This window comes from Caloenas nicobarica, chromosome Z, assembly GCF_036013445.1.
Source record: "Caloenas nicobarica isolate bCalNic1 chromosome Z, bCalNic1.hap1, whole genome shotgun sequence".
NCBI lineage: Eukaryota > Metazoa > Chordata > Aves > Columbiformes > Columbidae > Caloenas > Caloenas nicobarica.
In genome coordinates this window covers 22,872,802-22,898,259 of record NC_088284.1, presented here as the reverse complement: position 1 = coordinate 22,898,259, position 25,458 = coordinate 22,872,802, and the positions used below count along the sequence as shown (strand labels likewise).

At 42.2% G+C, this 25,458-nt stretch overlaps 1 protein-coding gene across 1 annotated transcript in view; it reads left to right on the top strand.

The window, feature by feature from the left end:
• Positions 1-589: 589 nt before the first annotated feature.
• The window catches only part of PLCXD3 (phosphatidylinositol specific phospholipase C X domain containing 3), an 83,987-nt gene continuing 59,118 nt past the window's right edge, over positions 590-25,458 (top strand). Inside the window, exon 1 of the mRNA XM_065657283.1 lies at positions 590-692. Within this exon, the coding sequence (XP_065513355.1) occupies positions 590-692 (103 nt within the window). The remainder of the gene's footprint in view (positions 693-25,458) is intronic.

Genomic DNA, 25,458 nt, shown 5'->3' with positions numbered 1-25,458 from the left:
TGGCCAAGCTCAGGGAGGTTATCGCGAAGTCTCAGGGCGAGGCGGGGGAACAGTAGCCAGCCAGTGCCCTTAAACGCCATCCCAGGAGCAGGTGCCTTGTCGGCTACAGCTCCGTGGCCGAGCTCGGCGGTGGCTCTGCTGCGCCCACCCGCTCCAGGGGCGCGGCGATGCGGTCGAACCGACCGGCCGGCCGGAGAGGGTCTTGCTGGCGGCTGCGAGGAGCCCATGCAGATGTGGCTCCTGCCCAGGGCCTGTCCGTGACCTCGCTCCCTCCCCCAAGTCCCCTGTGTTATTTAGGTCGGGTTCGCCCCGCCGAGCGCTCCGGGCTGTGCCGCCGGTGATGCCGCCTGGCCCCGCCAGCACCCGCCGCTGACTCGAGAGAAGGCAGCAGCAGCGGGGACCCCGGCCGCGGTACCCAGAGGGCTCTCACAGGACTCGGCCCCGCGCCGCAGGGAGGCGGCTGGGGGCAGCGCCCGGGCTCGGCGGGGCGGGGGGAAGTGGTGCGGGGCGGTACCGGGCGGGCGGGGCCGGGCCAGGCGGGCTGGAGCGAGCGGCGGCGGCGGGAGAGCGGCAGGGGCACGGCGGCGGCATGGCTTCGTCGCAAGGCAAGAACGAGCTGCGGTTCGCTGACTGGATGGCAGCGCTGCCCGGCAGCATCCACCGCACCCCGCTCACCAACCTGGCCATCCCAGGTAGGTGCCCCCATCTCCCTTCCCCGCGGGCCGGGATGCGCCGGCAGGCGGAGAGCGGAGCGTTTAGCGCCTTTCACTCTCCATGCCGCGGAGGAAGGCAGCGCGCCCGGCGCCGCGCTGCTGTGGCTCTTTTCCTGAGATGCTGTGCCGTGCTCCCGTCCGCTGCCTCCCACCTGAGCGAGCGAGGCAGGTGCACGGAGGGGTGCCTGCAGGACAAGGTGCTTGCGGCCCCAGACTGAGACGAACTTGGAGGCGATGGCTGTCAGAGCGCATAGGCTGGATCTGTTATTTGTGTGGAAAAGCAGCTCGTTCCTATACTGCTTTATTGGCGTAACAAGCCGTTTACCGGACCTCATCTACGAGCAAAATGCCGTGTATTGCCTGTTTCCTCGTAAACGCGTGTCGCCAGCTTGGTTCTGAAGGTCTGAGCTCGGGCGGCCGGGGGGGATGCGGGGCTGCCGGCTGTGGTCAGGGCAGGCAGACCGCTCCGCCGTGCGACTTCATTTCTTGTTGCCTTCAGAAATCATGCGATCTCAACAGTAGTGTAAGTAGGATGAGAAATGGCAGGTCATGGTGCTCTGACTTATGAACTCTTTCCTGCACCTTCCACTTTAAAAAAAAATTTTTTTGTAAGATATTAGCTATAACTGTAGACATATACAAAATACGTACCAGAATCCAAACCAGTAATTGGTTCGGATTGATTCGTGGTTTAAAGGGAGAATCTAATTTTGCAAGACCTCTTTACCAGCATCCTGTCCCCTCTGAGATGTCAAATAGGAATGAGGTTTCAGAGATGCTGAAGCTGTAATGTCTCTTAAGCTCCTTATGAGAAATGTTGACTTCCTGCAAGTTTTATGAAGAAGCTGCTCGTTGCTACAGCAATTTTAATAACACTAGGAAAAAATACTTTAACACAATATAATTGTAGCAGCTGTTTGGTAGAATGTGTTTTCTATAGTTTTGTTTAAGCATAGGTGTGCCCTTTTAAAATGATATGTCTCCTAGTTTCTTACAGTATACACAAGCTATGTCTAGTATTTTACTTGCTACACTGTTTCTTGCTATTGATTGAATATATCTTGTATAAAATGGTGTCACTTCAAGGCATAGGAATCTAGCATCTGTAACTGTTATGTCAAATAATGTTGGAGCTGTAAAAGCTTTTGGCGTTAATAACTTTTCATTAACTCACAAGTTGTGGAATGGTCTTGCAGAATATTGGCTACGATGAGAAATGAGTCTGCAATTCATTGGGCCTTTACAGGTTAAATGTATTGTTTTAGAGACTTTTTCTCAGTTTCGAGGAGATCAGGGGAGGTTTAGATGGGATATTAGAAAAAAATTCTTCATGGAAAGGATTGTTGGGCATTGGAACAGGCTGCCCAGGGAAGTGATGGAGTCACCATCCCTGGAGGTGTTTAAATGGCATTTAAACAAGGTTCTTAGGGACATGGTTTAGTGCTAGAGTTGCATTATAGTTGGACTTGATGATCCTGAGGATCTCTTCCAACCAAAATGATTCTATGATCAAACTTACTTGCTTCCAGATGTAAGAAATTGCCTTTGATATGCATCACCTTTAACTGGCCTCCTTGACTGTAGTATCACGAGGCTGTTAGTGGTGCATCTATCTCACTGAGATCTCTCAGTCACTTTCTCATAGCCTCTTTGTGAAATACAGGACAGTTTTTCACAGTGGACAGGTTTTATTCATAGCTTTGGCAGTAATAATATAAATTTTCACACTTTGCTAACATGTTTAAATTAAGAAAACCAACAACAAAAAACGCACAAAACCCCAAACTACACACCTCCCTGCCCCTCCAACCAAACAACAAACAAAACCAAAAAAACCAAACCTGCTGTGGACTGTAAGAGCTGGTTAATCCTGGTGCAGTTTGAAGCCGTGGGCATGTTCTACAGCCTGTCAGTGCAGAGACTGACCCCTTGCATTGGCAGAACGGCTTTGCTCATGAAACAGCCATGCACACAGTCTTGCTTTTCATGTAATTAGCAGCAAAACTTCTATGACTTGAGTGGCATAGTGTTAACACCTTTGAAATTTGCCATTCTGTTATTTTAAATTGACACAGACCTCACTTACCAGCCCATCTCACTTTTAAAATGCCCACTTTGGCAAATAGAACCATATCGGGAGGGGGGCAATATATTTCATATGAATTTGTCCATTAGGGAGCCAAGCATATAGGCTGTAGGTATCACTGCAGTTTAAAAATTATCTTCATACAGTAAATTTATTATTATATTCAACATACAATATAGAAATATATAATCTTAGTACAAAGGCAAACGTGGGATTGTTTTATTCCTTTAAGAAGAAATAACATTTGAGACATTCATAATGTTTATTTGGAGGTTTTCTTTCATATGACCACAGTTGAACATTAATGCTATGCGCGTGTAGTACCTATTAACATATAACTGCTATTCAAGTGGTTAATACAAGGAATGTGTAGAATCCAAAACCTTGTATGCCAAATCTTTATAGTTTTAACTTGTGAATATTTAACTGTTTTAGAAAATTAGCATTTAATTACTAATATATTCGTAGAATTAGTGCTATATTTTGTAAATAGGGCTTTTGTTCACTTTCTTTTCCTTACCAAAATAAGTTAACAGTACCTTTTTATTTTTTTCCAGCAAGATGTAAGCTTCCCTTGCAGCAGTAGGAATACTGATTTTTACCTCAATTCAGCAGGATAGAATTTAGTTTTGGAGCTAGAATAATGGTCCAATGCTAATGTTGAAGAAAACAAACTATTAGCTTGAAAATGTTAGAATGAATTTTCTAAATGAATGTATCATCACTTACCCAATACAGAGGATTTTCCAGTATACTAGGGGAAAACTGTTGTTGTTTTATGAGAAATCATTGGTACGTTTCTCATTGTTTAGAAGGAGTGCTTGGAAATGAGACGATACACTGTGTGTTTGCACAGATGTGTAATATTTAACTGTTGCAAAGAGAAGCACAAAACCCATGGTATTCTGTCTTTATCATATTTAAACAATACTGCTGAAGGTATGTTATGTTCATATTATGCTTAAAAACATGTTTGAATAAACTTTTTTTGGTTGTTGTTTCTTTTTTAATTGGTTAGTTGTTAAGCTTATGCAGGCACAAATTTATACTATTTATCAGCACTTATGCTTCCATAGTCAGTTCTGGGTTTTGTTTGTATTCCAGTAAATTCATTTATTCATTTCATTCTCTGCAGTTCCAGCCACATACTTTTGTTTTCCTGAGACCAGGAATCCAGTAGATGAGGCAGAGATCTTTAGTATAACTTGAGCCAGCTTTGTCAATCAGAAACTTTTCCATTTGGATTTCTTCCAAATACAAGAATGAGGCGTTATACCATGATGTTTTCTTCTTCCATTGTGCTGTGTTCTGTTGCACTGCAAATGGCAGTTTTTCCTCAAATGAAGTACAACAGTAGCAAATAATAGTATACACTATTTGGAAATAACATAATTGCTTAGCTTCCAGAAAATACCATGCATATTTAACCTTCTATTGCTATGACAATTAGAACAATGAAAGGATATATTCTTAGCATTTCAGCCCAAGGTGTATGTCTCCCGGTGCTTGTAAACTGCCTGTTATGTTAAAAGATCTGCCTGGCTGAGCTCACAACAGTCTGGCTAAGAAAAAGGTGGAGGATTGTGGATTATTTCTGTTGTTTTTTGTGGGGAGCGTCTTTCGCTAGTTGGTGAAGTGCAGTTTTATTCAATGCCTGTGCCTCTTTGACCATGATAAAAAATAGGTTTTTTGTAGATAATGTATGTTTACAGAACAGAAATCTTTGCGCCCCGAAGTTGAGGCTAGAAGGTGAGGTATAGAGAATCTATATGTTCTGCTGTGTTAATGCCGTCTTAATCCGTGTTGAGGATATGAATCATGTGCAATGCAGTAAAACAGACATCAGTAGGCAGCATTTCCTTATGAACTGACCCACTTACTGATCAATTAACTTAATCTTATTGATAATCTGTAAATATGTATCTAGTTTTAGATCAGTGTGAGTTTTTGTACAAATAATATATATAATACATGTTGCCTTTTCCCCTGGTGCAAATATTCCAAGCCTCTGAGAAGTCTGGAAGAATTACTTATGATGGAGAAAAGTATTTTCCTTCTCAAGTAACTAACCTCTCCACTAAAATTGGTGGTAGCCTAAGATCTGCTATATGAGCAATCCTGATGTGGGCTAGGGATATCTGTCCTTCATATAGTGTAGATAAAATCTTCTGAATGAATTTGAGACCCAAAATATACCTCGAGTGGATAATTTTGAGAGATAGGACTCTTCGGCCTTTCATTTCATAGGAAGATTTTCTACTTTCTTTGAGCAGATGAAGCCTTTGGCCTCAGCATGTGCTCTTGCCGCTGGAGGATTCATCATGAGCAATACAATTCTCAGTGCAAACTGTTTTCACAGTGATACCAGCTTGGCAGCTATATTTGCTTAATGTAGTTCCTTAAGACAAATTCGCAGGACATAACTGGCTTCTTTTGTTTCTCAGATGAGATTTTTTTTTTTAATTTTTTTTTTTGCATTTTGACCATAAATATAAAGTTCCTTATCCATCAGCCAGAAAATGATTGCTAGGCACAGCAGAGCTAAAGTTGGCTCGTTCTAAATAAGAATCTGTTGACAGGTGGATTTTTTTTTCTTTTATGCTATAGATCTTTAGAAAGAGGCTTTGAGACTTGAAATTTGTATTTCCGACTATCCCACCATCATCACACTTTGAAAAGAAAGAACAAGACCTCATAGAGAATTAGCTTACAAAAAAGGGAAGGTGTGTGTCAGTGTTAAACCTGTATTGGGAGATGGGAGGTGGTACATGGAGACTTGGGAAAAGCATTCATGTTATTTTAGCTGGAATATTTTAGCCATTTTGTGAGTGACAGCACTGCTGAGGTGACATAACAGCTCTGTTTCAAATGGTATTTTAAATTCTTGGCTTCTGTTTAATACCTTGCAAATGTTCAAGTGCTTACTTCTTGGGTGGACATTTCCCATTCCCAGCCCCACAGGGAAATTCTTTCATATTAAAAATGGCTAGAAATACTTCCTTGGTGGTTATATAGATATATAGCATTCTCACTGTTTAAATGTTATTAGGGAGCTCTTTAATTTTGAGCTTCAGTAGCTGATAAATTGGATGTTCTTGGAGTGAAGAGTGGTTATATTTGGGAAGTGCTTGGGACCAGTTTCATCCTTGGCTGTCCACCCACAGTCAACAGAGTACCTGGATATGATTCTGTACAAAATCAGCTCTGCCTGGAACTGTAAATGGACAATGCAGGTAAACTTAGAAGTAAACCTACAATGTACATTACCCACTTAGCTTTTGACATGCATATAAGGATCTTGGAAGAAGTGTTTCTTTTTTTCCGGAGCACCGTGTACTCTATTTCAGTGGTTTTCTACCTGAAATAAGTACTTCATGCTTCATTTTGTGCTCAGAAAATGAATAAAGTAACCAACTTTCCTTACTTTTTTAAGGATAGCTGTATTCTTCCTTGTTGATGATCTTCTTTTTACATCACTTTTATTGAAAAACTAGACTCTCACTGGCCCTGCACATGATACTGTGTCATTTCCAAGCCTTTCAAAAATATTTCTGTGCAATGCAGTTTCCTCTGGCATTCACCATTATTTTCCCTTGCCATGATGTGTTTATAGCATGCACAGAATGAAGCTGTTTGGTTCCTCATACTGCCATAAAAAACAGTTCAAGTCCTTCGGTTACCTGCCCATCTGCTACAAGAACTACCCTGAAACCGCTTTTGCTTGGCTTCCCAACAGAAGCTCTTTGTTCAGTCCAGCAATCTCTGTCCCCTCTGTCTCCTGCGGCTCGGTTCCAGCAGAGCTGGTTTCCTCCCTGACCTGCCTTGCATCCCGTCACCGTGGCAGCTGCGGCCAAGGGAACGGCTTCATCACCGTCTGGAATTATTCCTCTTTCCACTTCATTGATTTTCTCCTTCAATTTCGTCTCTTGGCTAGAAAACTTCATAACTATGTATGCCCTTACCTTCTTACAATCTTTAACTTTGTGTTTGGTGTGTGTTTTATGTTTGGTAACTTTCTATGGTTCTTACTGTAATGCAACTTATACTGTGTCTTTCACACAAAATGGTATTTGATTTGAAGGTGCTCAGACAGACTCAACAGTGCACATAATAAAAAATGGAGATGCTAAGTAGACAAAGTTTTGGAGACTATAACTTTAAGCCCCCTAAGAGGGTTATGCGATCTCTTCTGCTGCTGTGCACAGACTTAATTAGAAGCTGATTGTATGTCTTTAATAAATACTTCTCAGATTTAGTAAACAGATTCGTGTTTAACAAATTTGCCCTTCAAAGAGCAGCAAGTTCCAGGGACAATAACCTCCATGCCCATCCTGTCTTTTTTTTCAAAGTAGGTACAAATTATAGGTTCACAAATTATAATTTGTGAACAGATCTGCTTGTGCAGTCCTTACAGTAAAGGTCATGGGACACTGCAAATAATATAATTAGCAAGAAGGATTGTTCAAAATCTGAAAGTTTAGATTTTAATCTAAACTTCTGCAAAGTTGAATGGTTTTTCATTTGAGCTACTGTAGCATACCTTAGTCTGATCTTATATTTTCCATTATTGTGAATGGCTGTATTGTATCAGCTAGTAACTATACAGAAATACTGGGGTAAATCAATATAAGCAAGTGCAATGAAACACTTCTTTTCCCTTCTCAGGTAGCCTGCCAGAAATGGGAATCTCTAGTGATTTCCTCTGTGGGATTTCAGTGATGAATAGTTTGTGTACTTATTTTCATGTATTTGTACTTCTGATAGAAAACTGTACTGGTACTGCATACGTTTGCACAGCTAGACCACTTGAGAACATATTTCACACTTTTATAGAAAGGGTTCAGTTTCCTGATTGGGTGTAGATAGCTAGCAAAGAAATAGTTTGTGCTAAGAAGTGGTTGGCTAATCTGGAGTTCTGATAATTTTTTTTTCCTACCATTGGCTACATGGAAGAATGGCTAAACAACAAGAATATAAATTGCAGTTTATAATACCAGTAGTAACCCCTCCTTAAATTGTAATCTGTCCAAAATGCTTGAGGCAAGTCTGAGGATCTTCTCTTGTAGAATAGTGCCTGGTAGATGGGGGCTAAATGCTAAAAGGTGCTGAGTGCTGCCAGCTCCCTTGGAACCCGAAGGTCCTCAGTCTCCCATCAGCTCAGGTCCAAGTATCCCAACAGAAACTTCACTGTGTGCTTTTCCTACTGTAGCAAAATGTCATAGCCACTTAGAAGTTGTTTTTGTTGAGGTGAAATGGAATATATAGTTTTCTCCATTTGGAAGTACAGATTTGGTCTTTTTTTGTCTGTTTTAAAAACACCTCACAGTTTTCATGATGATCTAATTTAAAACAAATCACTCAATCGATTTTCAGAGGCTTTGCCACCTTTTAGAACATCTCTGTTCATGTTAAATAAAGTTTAATCTTTGCTTCATCTAATCCCTTGTCTGGTTAGCTTGCATACCTAATGCTTAGGTACTTTATCTTAGTGTTTCAACTATGAAATAAAATATTGCAGAATAGCTAGAAAAAGATAGGGGAGAAAAAAAGTGGATTTCCTTAGTTGTGGTTCCAGGCTTTGCTCCCCTGTGTGTGACGCTTGGGATGTTTCAGGTGGTTGGAGATCTATGGTGAGGGCTGGTGCTATGAAGGCAAAAACCTTTCTTGGAAGTTTATTGGATTATAAATTTTGCTTGTGATTTTTAAAAAAGCCAGGATAAAGGGCTCTGAAGTAACCTGGCCTTTAAATAAATTCTACAGATTTTTCCCACTCCCCAAAAAAACCGAAACCCAGTTAGATGAATAGTATGCTATGCTTTACCTTGTTGTGCTGTCATCCATGATGTATTCATGTTTCAGTAGAAGATATATTTTTTTTAATCTTATGAAACATCTGGCTTGTATTTACACTTCGGCAGCCACGTAACTTGGTTTTAAAACTATGAAAGCTTGCTAAACTGGGACTTAAGTGAGAGTAGGAAAAATGTACAATATATGAGTTATATGTAGTGCTATGCAAACTCATAGACCCATAGAATCACAGAATGTCCTGAGTTGGAAGGGACCCATAAGGATCATCAAGTCCAACTCCTGTCCCCGCACAGGACAGCCCCACAGTTCACACCATGTGTCTGAGGGTGTTGTCCAGTCTCTTCTTGAACACTGTCAGGTTTGGAGCTGTGACACCTCCCTGGGGAGCCTGTTTCCATGCTCCACCACCCTCTGGGGGAAGAACCTTTTCCTAATGTCCAACCTCAACCTCCCCTGGCGCATCTTCTTGTCATTCCCCTGGGTTCTGTTGTTGGTCACTAAGGGAAGAGTTCAGTGCCTGCCCCTTCTACTCCTCCTGTGAGGAAGCTGCAGCTGCCATGAGGTCTCCTCTCAGTCTCCTCTTCTCCAGACTGAAAAAAATAAGGGACTTTAGCTGCTCCTCATATGCCTTCCCCTTCAAACCCTTCCCCCGCTTTGTAGCCCTCTTCTGGACACTCTCCAGTAGCTTTATATCTTTTTATCCTGTGGCGCCCAGACCTGCACCCAGTGCTCCAGGTGAGGCCGCACCAGTGCAGAGCAGAGCGGGACAATCACCTCCCTGCCCGGCTGGCGATGCTGTGCTGGATGCACCCAGGACACGGTTGCCCTCTTGGCTGCCAGGGCACACTGTTGGCTCATATTCAACTTGCCGTTGACCAGAACCCCCAGATACTCCAAGGAGCTGCTTTGCAGCATCTCTTCCTTCAGTCTGTTGGCTTAGGGCCTCTAAGTATATTAGTTTGTCATTTTTCATAGAATCATACTGGTTGGAAGAGGACCTCAGGATCATTGAGTCCAAACATAACCTAACTCTAGCACTAAACCACGTCCCTAAGAACCTCGTCTAAATGCCTCCAGGGATGCTGACTCCACCACTTCCCTGAGCAGCCTGTTTCAATGCCTGACAACCCTTTCAGTGAAGAATTTTTCCTAATATCCAATCTAAACCTCCCCGGGCACAACTTGAAGCCATTTCCTCTTGTCTTATCACTTGCTACTTGCGAGAAGAGACCAACACCCTCCATGCTACAACCTCCTTTCAGGTAGTTGTAGACAGCAATAAGATCTCCCCTCAGCCTTTTCTCCAGGCTAAACAGTCCCAGTTCCCTCAGCTGCTCCTCATCAGCTTCAGCACCGTCCTCTGCACTCTCTCTCTAGCACCTCCATGTCCTTCTTATGGTGAAGGGCCCAAAAGTGAACACAGGATGCAAGGTGGGGCCTTACCAGTTCCGAGTACAGTGGCACCATCACTTCTGTAGTCCTGCTGGCCACGCTATTTCTGATACAAGCCAGGATGCTGTCGGTCTTTTTAGCCACCTGGGCACACTGCTGGCTCCTGTTCTGCCGCTGTCAGTCAACACCCCCAGGTCCTTTTCAGCCAGGTGGCTTTTCAGCCACTCTTCCCCATACCTGTAGTACTGCCTGGGGTGGTTGTGACCCAAGTGCAGAACCCAGCACTTGGCCTTGTTAAACCTCATATACTTGGCCTCAGCTCAACGATCCAGCCAGTCCAGATTCCTCTGTATGGCCTTCCTACCCTCCAGGACATCAATACTTCTACCCAATTCGGTGTCATCTGCAAACTTATTAATGGTGCATTCAATCACCTCATCCAGATAAATGATAAAGAGATTAAACAGAACTGGGCCCGATACTGAGCCCTGGGGAACACCACTTGTGACTGGCTGCCAACTGGGTTTCACTCCATTCACCACAACTCTTTGGGCCCAGCCCATTCTTTATCCATTGCAGAGTACACCCATCCATGCCATGAGCTGCCAGCTTCTCCGGGAGAATGCTGTGGGATACAGTGTCAAAGGCTTTACTGAAGCCTACGTCCATAGCCTTTCCCTGATCTACTAGGTGGGTCACCTTTTCGTAGAAGGAGATCAGGTTGGTCAAACTGGACCTGCCTTTCAGAAACCCATGCTGACTGGGCCTGATTGCGTGGTTTTCTTGTATGTGCTGTGTGATGTCACACAGTATGATCTGCTCCATGATCTTCCCTGATGCCGAGGCCAGACTGACAGGTCTTTAGTTCCCTGGATCCTCCTTCCGACACTTCTTGTAGATGGGCATCATGTTAGCCAACTTCCAGTCAACTGGGACCTCCCTAGTTAGCCAGGACTGCTGACAGATAATAGAAAGTGGCTTAGTGATCACCTCCGCCAGCTCCCTCAGCAGCCTTGGATGTATCCCATCGCACCCCATAGACTTGTGGGTGTCCAAGTGGTGTAGCAGATCACTAGCCATTTCCCCTTGGATTATTGGGGCTTCATTCTGCTTCCCATCCCTTTCTTCAAGCTCAGGGGCCTGGGTATCTGGAGCACAACTGTTCTGACTATTAAAGACTGAGGCAAGGAAGGCATTTAGTACCTCAGGCTTTCCTTCGTCTTTTGTGACCTATGTTCCCTCCTGCATCCATCAGGGGATGGAGGTTCTCCTTAGGCTTCCTTTTGTTGCTGATACATTTATAGAAACATTTCTTGTTGTCTTTAACAGTGGTAGCCAGGTCAGCTCCAGTTGGGCTTTGGCCCTTCTAATTTTCTCCCTGCATAAACTTCACAGAATTCTTGTATTCCTCTTGAGTAGCCTGCCCCTCCTTCCAAAGGTTATAAATTCTCTTTTTATTACTAAGTTCGATCCAAAGCTCTCTATTCAGTCAGGCTGGCCTTCTTCCCTGCTGGCTCACCTTCTGGCAGACAGGGACAGCCTGCTCCTGTGCCTCTAAGGTTTCCTTCTCAAAGAGCAACCAGCCTTCCTGGACTCCTTTGTCTTTCAGGACTGTCTCCCACGAGACTCTGCCAACCAGCCTCCTAAACAGATCAGAGTCTGCCCTTCGAAAGTCCAAAGTAGCAGTTTTGCTGACCACTCTTCTAACTTCTCCAAGAATAGAAAACTCAGTCATTTCATGATCACTATACCCAAGGCGACCTCTAACCGACAGGTTGCCCACAAATGCTTCTCTATTGACAAACAACAGATCCAGTGGGGCTCCTTCCCTATTAGGCTCACTAACCAGCTGTGTCAGGAACTTGTCTTCCATGCACCCCAGGAGCCTCCTTGACAGCTTCCTCTCTGCTGTGTTTTATTTCCAGCAGACATCTGGTAGGTTGAAGTCCCCATAAGAACAAGGGCTAATGACCAGGAGACTTCTCCCAGCTGCCTGCAAAATATTTCATTTGCCTCTTCATCCTGGTTGGGTGGTCTGTAACAGACCTCCACCAGGATGTCACCTTGTTGCCCATACCCTAAATTCTCACCCATAGACACTCAACCCTATCATCACCTTCATTATGCTCCAGACAATCAAAACACTTCCTAACATACATGACTACCCCACCTCCTCTCCTTCCTTGCCTATCCCTTCTGAAGAGTTTATCGCCATCTAATGCAGCACACCAGTTATGAGAGTCATCTTGCCGTGTTTCTGTGATGGCAATGGTATTGTAGTTTTTCTGCCTTACTCTCCCTGTTTGTTGCCCATGCTGGGTGCATTTGTATAGATGCACTTCAGCTGGGCCATTTATTCCACCACCTTTTTCTGGTGAGAAGCCCTAATTCCTTTGTGGCCATCCTCAAGTGCTTCAATGGTTTCTAACACATCAATAACCCTTGTATTTCTCTTACTGCATGGCCCTCCATCCCCTGCCTCCACAGGGATGGCAGACCTAAGGGCCTTGCCAGCACTACCCTCAAATGCTGGCATGTGACCCTTAGGTATGCCTCTGCCGCATTTTGTTTCCTCCCCTCCCCTTTTCAAACCTAGTTTAAAGCCCTCTCAATGAGCCCTGCTAACTGCTGCCTCAGGATCCTTTTCCCCTTGTGAGACAGGTGTGTTGTATTTGTTGCTAGCAGGCCAGGTGCCATGTAAGCCAACCCACGATCAAAAAACCCAAAATTCTGCTGGTGACACCAGTCCCTCAGCTAGATATTCATCTGGTGGGTCTTTGTGCGTCTTTCCTTGTCATACCCTGCAACTCTGGGGACAGATGAGAACACTATTTGTGCTCCTGTTCCCTTGACTATGCGTCCCAAGGCCCTGAAGTCTCTCTTGATTGTCTTTAGTCTTCACTTTTCAGTTTCTTCGCTGCCTACCTTAAAAATTATTAGGGGGTAATAGTCTGAGAACCCAAGTAGGGCAGGAAGTTTTCTTTTTATGTTTTTAACCCTGGCCACAGGGAGGCAGCAGGCTTCCCTAAGGCCTGCATATAGGGCCTTCTGTTTCCTTTAGAAGGGAGTCTCTTATGACCACAACCTGCCTTTTTTTCTTTGTGGGAGCTGTTTTGATGAGAGTGCAGGGTGACTTATCCTCTGCGGCACCTCCAACTTAGTTGAACCACCTCCCTCAGTGTTGTTGTTTGGTTTCATTTGCAAGGGCTCATACCTGTTTTGCAAGAGAAAAGGATTTTTCTAAATCCTTTCATTAAGACTTTGTATTCTTCAAAAATACATGCTTAAAATTAAGTCTGGATATTCACACCAAAACCAAATGACATGTTTGTACATCTTCTGAACCAGTGTATGGCTGGAATTATCTTCTGATGTTTCTCTCAGACGCCTGCAATTAAAGAGTAGAAGAGAAATGGAGAAGTTTTAGTAATTTTCATTATCTGTGAAGCTGCTGTATGATCTCAAGAAAGCTGTTAGAAAACTCTACTGAGTTTTCTTCTTTGTAGACAAGGACTGGTAGTCTCCAGAAGACTGCTGATACTGGGACTAGCTTTGCTCTTAGGAGGAGAACTGGGCTGTGGAACAGTTCACTGACCCCTAGGCAGTGCTTTGGGAGAAAGGCTGTGTTCAACTGCAAAGCTCACACAAGCTTTTGGTGGAGTGCTACTCTCCAGAGATCTGAGTGCCCCCCAGAAGTTGCTTTGTCAGCAGAGAAGTTTGAGTAGGTGCTGATTCTAGTTACTAGCAGAGGAGTCCCAATATTTGCTGGTTTAGACTTAGTCTTATTTCTTTCTGTCGAAGCCCTTAAATTTTGCAAGTCTGTTCTAATAATGTAGCTCATGTTCACAAATAGTGTCTCAGAAGCCATACAAGTTGGTGAGGTGACCTTCCTTAAATATAATATGTCCACATGCATGTTCCCATCATTTGATCCAAAAGCACGAATGTCTTGCATTGATTCCCTCAGATTTGAAGTGTCTGATTTGACATCTCAGAATTGGCTTGGCTATTTATGATGGACAGATCAGGAGATCACTTTGAACCTACTGCAGAAGGCATGTGCCTGTTGCTTTTTGCTTTTTCATTGCTGGAAGGCAATGAGGACTACAGTGGTGATCTGTATTGCTCTGCTGTAGGAGTGAATCATTACTCATATAGCTGAGGTGAGCTCGATATGGATAAAGGGGTTTTTGAACAGAAATTCCTCAGTTACCCTCAGCCACAAAAAGGAAGAGAGGAATGTTGATTTGAAAGTTCTCCTGGAAGCAGAGATCTAACTTGGCCATTATCTATATCCATCTCTGAGTCCTCACTGCACTAGAAAATGTGCTTTTTGGGAGTTGCATCATTGGATCCCCAGAACATCATCTCAGCAGGTGTGCACTGGAATTAGCTGTGCTCATTACCTGTGTGTAATAGGCCTCATAGTACATCACAGGAGTCAACAGTGCATTTTTTTCTGGTCAAAAAAATGCATATCTAAATTCAGGATGACTTAGACCATTTAAGTATGTGAATCCAAGTCTGGAGTTTTTTGTTTCAGGCAGTGTTTGTGGTTTGGTTTTTTGAATGCCACAACTTTCCACCCAGTTGGTGTAGTTCTCTCACCCTCTCCAGGGCTGAAATGGAGGCTTGTCCAATGATACAGAGATACTCAGTGTTAATGAACTGTAATCTTCACAGAATTGCTCAGCTGGATTTCTGGCTTACCCTGCTTCTGATGCAAAATTGACCGCCTTTTCATTTTCCAATAGGAGAGGTTTTCTCAGAAGAGTCCTATCTGGGATGGGAACAGAGAGCACATGTATTTTGACCTTCTAGTCATGCTTCAAGGCTTATCTAGTAGCGCAGGCTTTTGCTATGAGAGGGAGCTGGACTTGTGCCATTAGCCAAGTGTTATTTAGTGCATGGGCCTAGTGAGTGTTTTGAGAAACATTTCATAAGTTGACAACAAATAAGGAGAAATCAAGCCAGCTTCAGTAATTTTTGGACGTAGCTGTCTTACAGGGGAAACAAGCCAAGGGACACTGTGAAGGATATGAATGCTGCATGTACAGATGAATACTGTTGCTTCTAGTGTGCAAGAAGCAGGAATCCCTTTAGACATCGCAGCTGGAATATGAAGAAAACCACAATTTCTAAAGTCAGTTTTAATGAACTGCCTATCAGTGATGCGGGCTCTGCTGTTTGGAAATTATGTGAGTATGAACTGATAAAACCAGACATTGACTTGTTTGGGAGCTTGGGCTGGTGTGTTGGTGGAGAAACGGTTTGCTTTTTTGCCATTAGGTGTTTGGCCCTGTTGCATCCTCCTGCTCTGCAGGGGTCAAAACAAGTTGGTTGGCGGGTCTGATCCACCTTAGGGTTTAGGTTTGTAGCTGTTTAGTAGTGTACTTCTTACGCCACAGTGATACAGGGAATTAACTAACTAACACTTAAAGAACTAACACTTACAGAACTAAGGAGCTAACACTTAGAGAGCTAAACCTTAACCCACATCACAATTGCCTTGCCTTGCTTAGCTTTGTGTAACTTATTGTATGAGAAACAGGAGCTCGCTGATGACTTCACAGGCCTTGCAAAGATAAAAAACCTTGGGTCCATCTTTGGTGCATCCTTGGGTGAACTAGATAACAAAAACTTGGGCACAGGACAGGAAATATGCCAGTTCTAACCAACTCATCAGTTTGAGTCCCAGCCAACTCAGCACACCAGGCCGAAGGTAAAGGTGTACAGAGAAGACGACCCCGGTTCATGATCACTGCACAGGCACAACCAAGAGGAGCCGGAGGTGGAGACTATGGAAATGATTTCCCAGAACTCATTGTAATGAGAACCGCCTTCTTGGGGACAGGTTATGAATATGTATAGGTGTTCCTAGAACTTTCATGAATATGTAGCATTTTACAGCATTTAACCAAGCTCACAGCTACTGGAAATTTGCACACGTCTTAGGTGGAATTATTTCTCTGTGTGTCCAGCGCTGTAAATACATACCTCCTTTACAATCTCAAAGGTTGTAAGGTCATTTCCGTGCCTCAACATTATTATTAGTTTCCTTTGAGGCTGCATACTTCACATAAACAGGGGTAATCTCTGTTATTGCAAAGTGACTTCAGTTTTGCAGGAAAGCCCTGTTGGTACATGGACAAATAAATGCAATGAGGATTAAAGTGAGCCAGGACTGTGTGGTGTGGGAGATGCAAGGGCAAACATCTAAGGCCAGGCTGAGAAATGCTGTGCTGAAGGAGATCAAAGGTGCAGTTAGCTTAGTGCTCTGGCACTGGCCTAATCTCTGGCCTGTGTCAGGGAGAGGCTTAAGGACAAGGTGAGAATAAGGGGATATTCTCCCCCCACATACCCCTTTACTCTCTGGCCTGTGGATTTCTTTCACCAAAAGGTTGCATCCAGATTATTATATTGTATAACCGCTGGTGAACTGCTTTTGCAGTGGTATTCAAGAGACATCTATATCTCTTAGGTTGTAAATGATGGATTAGAGACTTTCCCTATTCCCTGTGGTTGCTGGAGAGTGCAAGGTTTGTGTGGCCATGGGGAGAGAGGACAGAGGGGTTTGTGACACTGTGGGTCAGGAATGGGAGAACTTGACTGGGACTATAGAGGACTGAGACAAGTCTGAGTCTCTGCTTCTGGGACTGCTTGGATTTTTGTCACTGTATAGATACTGGATAGAGCAACACAACCTGTGCTGGGCGCAGTGGTTGCAGCCTGAACATCTCCTTCCCAGCCAAGCGTGGATGGTGGTCTCCTTTGTGGTCCCGTGGGGCCTATGAATCTTACCTGCAGCTGCAGAGATTTAGGGAGGTGGCTGGAGGAGATCCTCTTTGTTCTCCCAATCCTCAATAGTTTCTGGCTATTTGCAGTCCTTATAAATCAACTTTTCTCTTATCTGGAGGAAGAATACATCCTTCTGAATCACATGCATTGTGCCACTTACCCTAGAGGAACTAACATTTGTGGTGGCCCCTTTCCAGCCCAGTCTACTTCTCAAGTAAGCCTTCAGGCAACAATAAGCCACAGGTGTAATTTTCACAACTGGAATTAATCTTTCTTTGGCATTGTTTTCGCAGGTGTGCCACAAGAGATAAGGTTTCTTAATCTTAAAAGCACCTTTCTAAGCTGTGAATCGGCTTAAATTTTATCAGGAAGAGGGGAGGTGATGTTGTTTTTTTCACATTTTAATGTTTTAAGAATAGGTGTTTTCGTATTTTGAATGGTATTCAGAAGCACCAACAAAGAAACCTGATGCCTTGAAAGCGGCTTCCCTGAGTCAAGTGAGAGGTAATGCCTTTTCCTTTCGAAATGGCGGTTGTTTACAAGAGCATGCCGTTCCTGCAACACAGAAGCCAAGAAGCTAAACGCAATCCCTTTTACAACCTGTTTTCCTTCAGGTGTCGTTTCAACTCGGTTTTAAATGTGGTATACAGGCCAAAACTACTTTGTTAGGGAAAACATAAAGCCAGTAGAAATGTGGAGACATACTCTTCTAACACAGCAGTTGTGTTTAAAAGAAAGTGGAGAGAGGCTGGCAATCGTGTCTCTCTATCTTAGAGAGTAATTTGTGAACACTGTTTTAATCTAGATGGCAAAGTAGTGCGTTTTCAAAACTCCCACCAACTTATGGAGAAACTAGGAAAGACTCAGGAGGGAGAGAAGGAAATATTATGCTTGAAATAAGTTTTTTGCCTGAGTTCAACCCAGTTCATAGTGATGTTAGGGATTTTTTCGTTTGTTTGGTTTGGTTTGGGGTGTTCTATTGGATAATAAAATTCACTACCTGCGAGGATAAATTCTGACATTAGCCTGACTGGGCCTGGTTTTCCACTGCCTTGTACCATGTTTAAATGCAGATCTATATGAAGTGTCTCTAAATTGGAGCGGTAACTTCGTATTTTTATTTTGTGCACTATGTGTTATAGAACTGAGTCTATCTAGGTTAGCTCTTGATGGATAAATTGCTTTGAGCAGCTAAAGAAAGCAATGCTGATTAGATGATGGACTTAAATATGTAAATACCCAATGCAACTCATTTGTCAGGAAGATGAGTACAAGCTTATGCTGCTTTCAGTCTTTAAGTGAACCGCTATTAAATAGCTACAGGAAAGAAAAAATAACCTGTCTTCAAAGTGAAAAAATCAAAAGCTTTACAATTCACCTTATCTAGAAATTCCATTGTCTTTGATTATGACCTAAATATAAATTAGGGAACAACTAGAGAAAAGCAGTATTTGGGATTTTACCTGTTGCATTTTGAAGCCAACTGACAGACACACTGTGATGACTAACAGTGCTAGGTCACACCCTTAGTTTGTTATTGTAGTGAGTTAAGGAGCATGCAGAAGTGGAAGAAATAGCATGCAATCTAATATTTTTTGAGACAGCGCACTATTGAAATACCACTAGGTAGTATTTTGGTTTTGGTCTGCATTGTAATGATGCTGGAGTCAGCTGGCCTTTCACAGACTTACTCCTTTTTACTGTAAAATTAAGAAAATATATGAGGCTTTGAAATGCATTAACATTTATTTATAATAATATGTTATAATGTCTAGGCAGAGGTATTTCCAAAATAATCTAGCTTATATTCAAAGTCTTAACATATCTTTTAAGATGTTCATATAACTGAAGACTGGAGAACTCTTGGTACAGGTACAGGTTATAATTTTTGGGTGTTGTTTCCCAGTCCAAAAGTAGTGACCTGTTCCTGGAATTACTGTGGACTTGAGATACACATAGAAACAGAAAATATTCTCAAAGAAAGGGCTTTAAAATATCCATGGAGTATTTGAAGCCACATGTAGTTGTTTCATGACAGCAGTATTGGTCTGTTTTCTGAAGCCCTGAAACACAAGTCTCTTCATATTTCTTTTGAACACTTCTTACAAAAGACCAATCCTCTTGCTGTAGTCTCTGATCTTGTCTGGATTTTTGTGTGGTGATACTAACTGTGGGATATTTTGAAAACAAGTAGTTTGAGTGATATGAGGTGCAAGGGGAGAACAGAAGAGCAGCTGTCTGAAACACGGCACGGTTTTGTGTATTAAAGGTAAAGATTTATGAATATTTTTGATGTCTGAACTGGGCGCTGAGTAAAGCAGTAGATCTGGAGTCTTTCAGACATCACAGTGCAAGTGACCAGACTGGGTGACTTTGATATTAGCCCAGCCAAAGTGTGCAGTAGACGAAGAAAGCATCTCTGCGTCAATGTGCAAAAGCACTGATGATTGGTGGTATGGCCGATCTAGGACAAGTCTTCCAATTTCTGGCTTTGGCTGATGATTCCAGAGGGAGGTGTGAGTTCAAATTCAGTAAAGTGAACTTATAGCCACAGACATGTACTTAAAACTTATTAAAAGGAACAGTCAGAGCATTGAAAATGTGTGCATCATGTAACCATCTCCATAGCTGCTGTACTAAAACCAGATTGTAAAGGAGTCATATTCTGTGTTATGACAGGATGTTTTCCTCGTTTCATGGACCAGAAAACCAAATGTGTTGCTTAAAATGAGGGAGGCTGAGGTAGAATTAGGAAGTGAACCTGAGTTTTATAGATCTTAATTTAGTGACAGCTTTTGAACCACGCTGTTTACTAAATAGTAGTGTAGTTGAGAATTGATGTGTTCTCCTCTGACAGTGAATTACAGTGTTTTACAGTAGAGGACAAACAAGGTATCCAAAGCTTAGCATGACAGTGACTCATTAGGTTTTGATGTCTTGTATGTGAGACTTGTGTGTTTTGCAGTTTGTTATACTAGTGAGGAAAAGAAACATTTCCCACAGGAGAGCAACAGAAGTTCATTAGTCTTCAGAGGGTGTGATTGCATACAGACCCTCTGAGGTGGTCTCTGAAGAGAAGGACCAGTCAGAGGCCAGACCAGATCATAAGTGATTGGTGGCAGCTCCTCTCAGGTTAGAGGGTGAGCACCAGGAGATGAAGTTTCTGGCCTCATTTGAAAAGCAAAAAAAAGTGTTACAGCAGGTTCAGCTAAATGGGAGGTTTGCAAGGTTTGCAGAGGAAGAGCTGGTGAGTTAGCAGTAAGTTCTGAGTTACATTAAGGGTGGCATGTGCCATCCGTCGGAGTGACATGCAAACACTGCCTTGCTGTTTCGCTAGGTGTTTCCTGGTGCCATCTGGCAGCACTTCCTCCCCTTTCAGCAGGTGAACCATAGCCAGCTGGTTTTATCTGCATCCTTCAGTCACCCATGAAAAGAACCAGAGTGTGGTTTGTTTCCTGAAGTGAAGGTCATTGAGCAAGTTGTTGTGGCTTAACTCAAGCTGGCAACTAAGCACCACACAGCCCCTCACTCCCTGCCCCTGGTAGGACAGGGTAGCAGATTGGAAGAGTAAGAGTGAGAATACTCATGGGTTGAGATAAAGACAGTTTAATAGGTTAAGCAAAACCCGTGCATGCAAGCAAAGCAAAATAGATTCATTCACTACTTCCCATGGGCAGGCAGGTGTTCAGCCATCTCCAGGAAAGCCGGGGTACATCCCATGAAACAGTTAATTGGGAAGACAAATTCCATCACTCCGAATGTCTCCCCTTTCTTCTTTTTCCTCCTGCTTTATATACTGAGCATGATGTCACATGGTGTGGAATATCCCTTTGGTCAGTTGGGGTCGGCTGTCCCAGCTGTGTCCCCTCCCAACTTCTAGTGCACCCCCAGCCCCCTCACTGGTGGGGTGGTGTGAGGAGCAGAAAAGACTATGACTCTGTGTAAGCGCTGCTCAGCAGTAACTAAAACATTCCTGTATTATCAACACTGTTTTCAGCACAAATCTAAACCGTGACCCCGCACCAGCTACTGTTAAGAAAATTAACTCTATTCCAGGCAAAACCAGCGTGGTTACATGTCGTTATAGTCTTTAGTAAATGTTAATGGGAAGTGGGAGAAAGTTTGAGCGCTCGGAAGCATCTTTCTAATACTGTCTGGAAACATGAAGGCACCAGTAATTTTATCCATTCTCCCAAAATGATGTGAGAGAGAGAGAATATAGCAAGTTAAAGCAGATATATATACACTGAAGGCTGGAGGGATGGGGACAAGCCATCTAGGTTACTGCCCTAAATCCCTGCCTGTGGATTAGGGTGTGGGCGCTGCCAGATAGTGCTCTCTGTCTTTGCACAGTGTTGTCTCAGAAAGCATCTAGAGCACAGCCCAGGAGTGGTTTGCTGAATGATTTGGCTTCTAAGACTTGAGAAAAAGTGAAGGAAAACGTATGCCCCCAGAAAGAGGGGGCACAGGTATTACACTGCTATTAAGAAAATAAGTGAAATTTACAGTAATAAAAAACATGTTTTACTGCTAAGTAGAAGGATATACCCCAGCACTTCATCAGCTGCTCATGTTCCTTTGTGGGCTCTGAAAAGGCTGCTTTACTACTGTTGCTTTTATGTATTTTCTGAAAATAGGTATCACTGTGATATCCCTTTCTATTAATTTTTTTCCTTAGGATGTCTGTTTGAAAAGAGCTGTCTGTATACCATCGCAGCCCAGGCCTTTCTTTAAAAAATGTGAAAGTGACAGAATTTGCTTTGGAGAAGTATAAGTAGATGATAAACCACGCAGGAAAAAGGTTTCTGCAAACTCCTAGCAGAACAGGGCTCTGTTCTGATGATTCGGTTCTGAGATCAAGCTATTTTGCAGCATTGAAATATTCCACAAGTGCCAAGCTAGGATATTTAAAGTGAAAACTGTTGATGGAAGAATTTTTTTTTATATAGCTACCAAATTTAAATCAGGATATGGAATTGCTGAGGGCCTAAAATGACGTTTGCTAGTAGCTTGTACCTGCTGTTACATGCCACTTGCTGCTCTCCTTGACAGAGAATTATGTTGACTTTAGACAAATAAGCTGATGAAAGTCTTTGTCAAAACCACAGGTTAAAACTTGTTTACTGTTGTCCTGTTGTACTTGATACTTGTTTTAAAAAAAAAAAATTCTTGGTAGTGGTGTTTCCATCCAATCAATCTGAATGGCTTTCAGGTGAAGACAGCACTGAATTGGTAAAGCTGGGTTCTGGGCAGGGTGTTTATTCTCTACTGCGATGGTTGGGTTCTGTTTCGTTTAATGTTTTTAATTAATAACCTAGGTGAGAACAAGCTTATTATGGAAATATGTGAGTAATTACAATTGGAAGAATCACATGAGGAAAACAGAAGCCCATATTGCACCACAGTGAAATGAAATTCATTTGGATAAAAATAATCTAATAGGTTGGGGCTGAAATGCAGGATTATTCAAAAGTTAATTGTTTTTTCAGAAGAGGAATTTAAAACACAGTAATTCTGGAAGAGACCTAGAGGGTAGCAGTGGTTGGGATTTTGACATGCAAGGCAGCAGGGAAAAAATCGCCACTGCAGGTTTCAGCAGTATGCTCCCAAGCGTGTAGCATAGAGATGGTAGTCTGGTGTGGCCACAAATGAGGTATGGTATTCATCGCTACTGGAAATACAGACAGAAATGGAAGTGAAGTGACAAAGCCCTTTGAGATAGTATGTCAGTGTGAGGAGCAGTGAAGTACCTGGGTGCAACTCTGGAAATGGGGCTGAGATCAGCATGCAGTGACAGGAACAGGAAAAAAGGTATTGGTGGATTATTTTACTACATCATTCAAATAAAAGAAATGAGGTATGATCCTGTTGTGCTTCTTTAAACGTAGATTGGAAAGACTGCTTTGTTGTAAAATGGGAAGTTACCGCATTATCAGCTGAGTGTCCTGGCTGCTGTGCTCCATAATCACAGTTGTCTGGTTTTAAGAAGAGGGTATTGCTGTATAATATGTCAGAGTAGGATTTCAAAGCCTCAAGAGGAGAAAATATTGAGGAATGGCATACTTCAGCCAAAGGCAGGAGGGGGAAGCTGGTGATACCAGAAGAAGAGGCTGAAATCTTTGCTGCTCCTCTGCATTTCAGTCTCAGAATCCTTGGGGGTCAGTTGAAGATGATGTCCTGTAAATTATTCCATGAGCTACCGTTTTAAAGCTTTTCATGACACATTTTGTTCTGACACTAGAAATGATGAAATCCTGAGGAGACCATTTGCTACATCACAACCATGAAGAAGGTTGATGTTAGAGACCCTGTGAGATTCATATTTTTGATGGAACTATCTCTTCCTACAGAGTATGAAAATGTTTCTGAGTCTGATTAAAGAATATGAGCAATGTTTTTTCAGGATGGCTCTCTGGTAGGAACATAACTATCACACCATGCTCTGGGGGTAGTCAAGAAGTGAAATATAAATGTCATTTTTATTCCATATATATTCAGCTTGGAATTAAACTATGCATTTTTACCCATGAGACTGCTAGCACAACTGATAGATTGAGAAGTGAAATCTGTTAAAGCGAGATTAGAATTCTTTCCAGAAAAAACACTCCATCTCAGCACAAGGTTTTAGGGTTGCTGTAGAGTCTATTGAATTGGATTATTCTGTGTCTTGAACTGATTTCTTCTTCTGTGCTATGCAACAGTCCAACATAAATAACCATTACTTATTGTGACCTGAAAGGTCTGTAAAAAGACCTTGCTCTGAAATCCCCTAAGGCTGTCATTGTCTATTTTCCAGTAAATTCTATATTATCAGAAAAAGTAACAGATGCTTTTCTTCATTAGCAGTTGACAAAAACTAATGAAAAATGAATGCTTTATTTAGGATGGAAAACCAGGCATTTTCTCATTTTATTTTTGAACGCAAAGTTTTAATTTAGTCATGAGCCTATTCAGATGTATTAATTCAGTAATGGGAAGATATATCAAACCCTGAGGATTTATTTCAAACCTTGATGTTATGTTTGAAGCACCGTGTGCTGTACTGCCATCTCCCCATTGTCCTGCTCTCCAGAAGTGACTGTATGCAGTCGTAGCGAAGAGCAAGAACAGGGTCAAGCAGATCTACTACCTCCCCTGTGTACTCTTGCAGTTTACAGCTACTAAAAATGGCATAAACTTTGCTTTTGTTTCACTGAAATACTTATGCATCTCTAAATCTTTTGGTAATGCTGGATGTAGAGACCCATGCTTTTTCAAGACCATGAAAAACATTCAGCTAGTTCTGTTCAAAAAGCCTCTAAGGTTGAAGTATCTCTTTATTCTATGAGTTTTTCCTAACTTCTCTTTGTGTCATTTTATAAATAGGATATTTCTTGTAAAGAATTCATTTGCAGGGAGCTGAATGCCCCTGTACAGAATACCATACTGCACTGAAACTACACATATTAAGCCCCTATTTTAAACCTGTTTCAAAAATAAACAGATATCTAGTTGAAAGCTTCCCTTTCTGTGACACTGGTAATATATATATATATTTAAAAAACCCCGAAACATTACATATTTCAGTTTTTGGTGAGTATGGATTTAGATCAGAAGTAGGACTTGCAGGATGGAAACTCTTGACAAAGAGCGAAGGTGAGTTGGAAATACTTGAGAACTAAGTTAATTTCTGCCTCCAGTGTTTTAAATCTACTTGCCTTGTGGAGCTGCTGCTATTGTAGGCTGTTGCTGTTGAACAGCCTATATCGAGTTCTAATATGATTTCTGTGTGAATCTGTGGATATTGTCCCTTAATTCCTTCGAGTGTTTCTGTTCTGTAAACCAACCATGTAAGATTACTTTCCTTTAATAAAATACCTTGCAGGCATTCTTGAACAATAAAATGTCTAAGCTTGAACTGATACGTGATCACACATAAAAAATTAATGTTATCTCTAACTGATTTAAGTAGTAGAAAATATATTATGGAATGGACAACATGTCTTGTTAGTTTATGTCTAACAAAATAATACTTTTTCTTTTACCTGCAAGACCTCGAAAATGTGGTAGTATCACCACTTTGCAGAGGCTTCTGAGATCTCTGTCAGAAACTAAGCTGTTATCACTTCTTTATATGAAAAAAAAAAAATCCTGCAATAGGCAGAGGCTACTCCTGACAAAGTTATGAAAGAGTATTTCACTGCAATGCCAATTTTGTTGTGTCCTTCAGGAGGAATTTTACCCGAATGACTAAATGACTGGTTTACTTTTATGTGTCCTAAAGCATGACTCCTTTTTTTTGTCTTTTAGGAGCAAAAGTTTGGGTTTTTTTACGAACAGGATGCAAACAGTGGTATCTGAAAACACTCACTTAAATGATGTGTAGATAATACATGGACTGACACAGTATTGCTCTCCAGATCAAACAAGGAGTGATAATTGTGGCACAGTTAATCAGACGTGTTTAACCATGGCTACAACTTTTAACCAGATTTTTTTTCCCTCACTTTATTTCTTCCTTTGTCTTCATTACACTTACTTAATTGACTTATACAACAAATAGTGCAATGCGATTTTTACTTCTGTTACTCTTACTGTCTTTGAACATTATATATGAAATTTTTTGTTTTCAGTCTTTCAAAAATCAAACCATTATTGTGTAGTATTGAAATGAGGTAG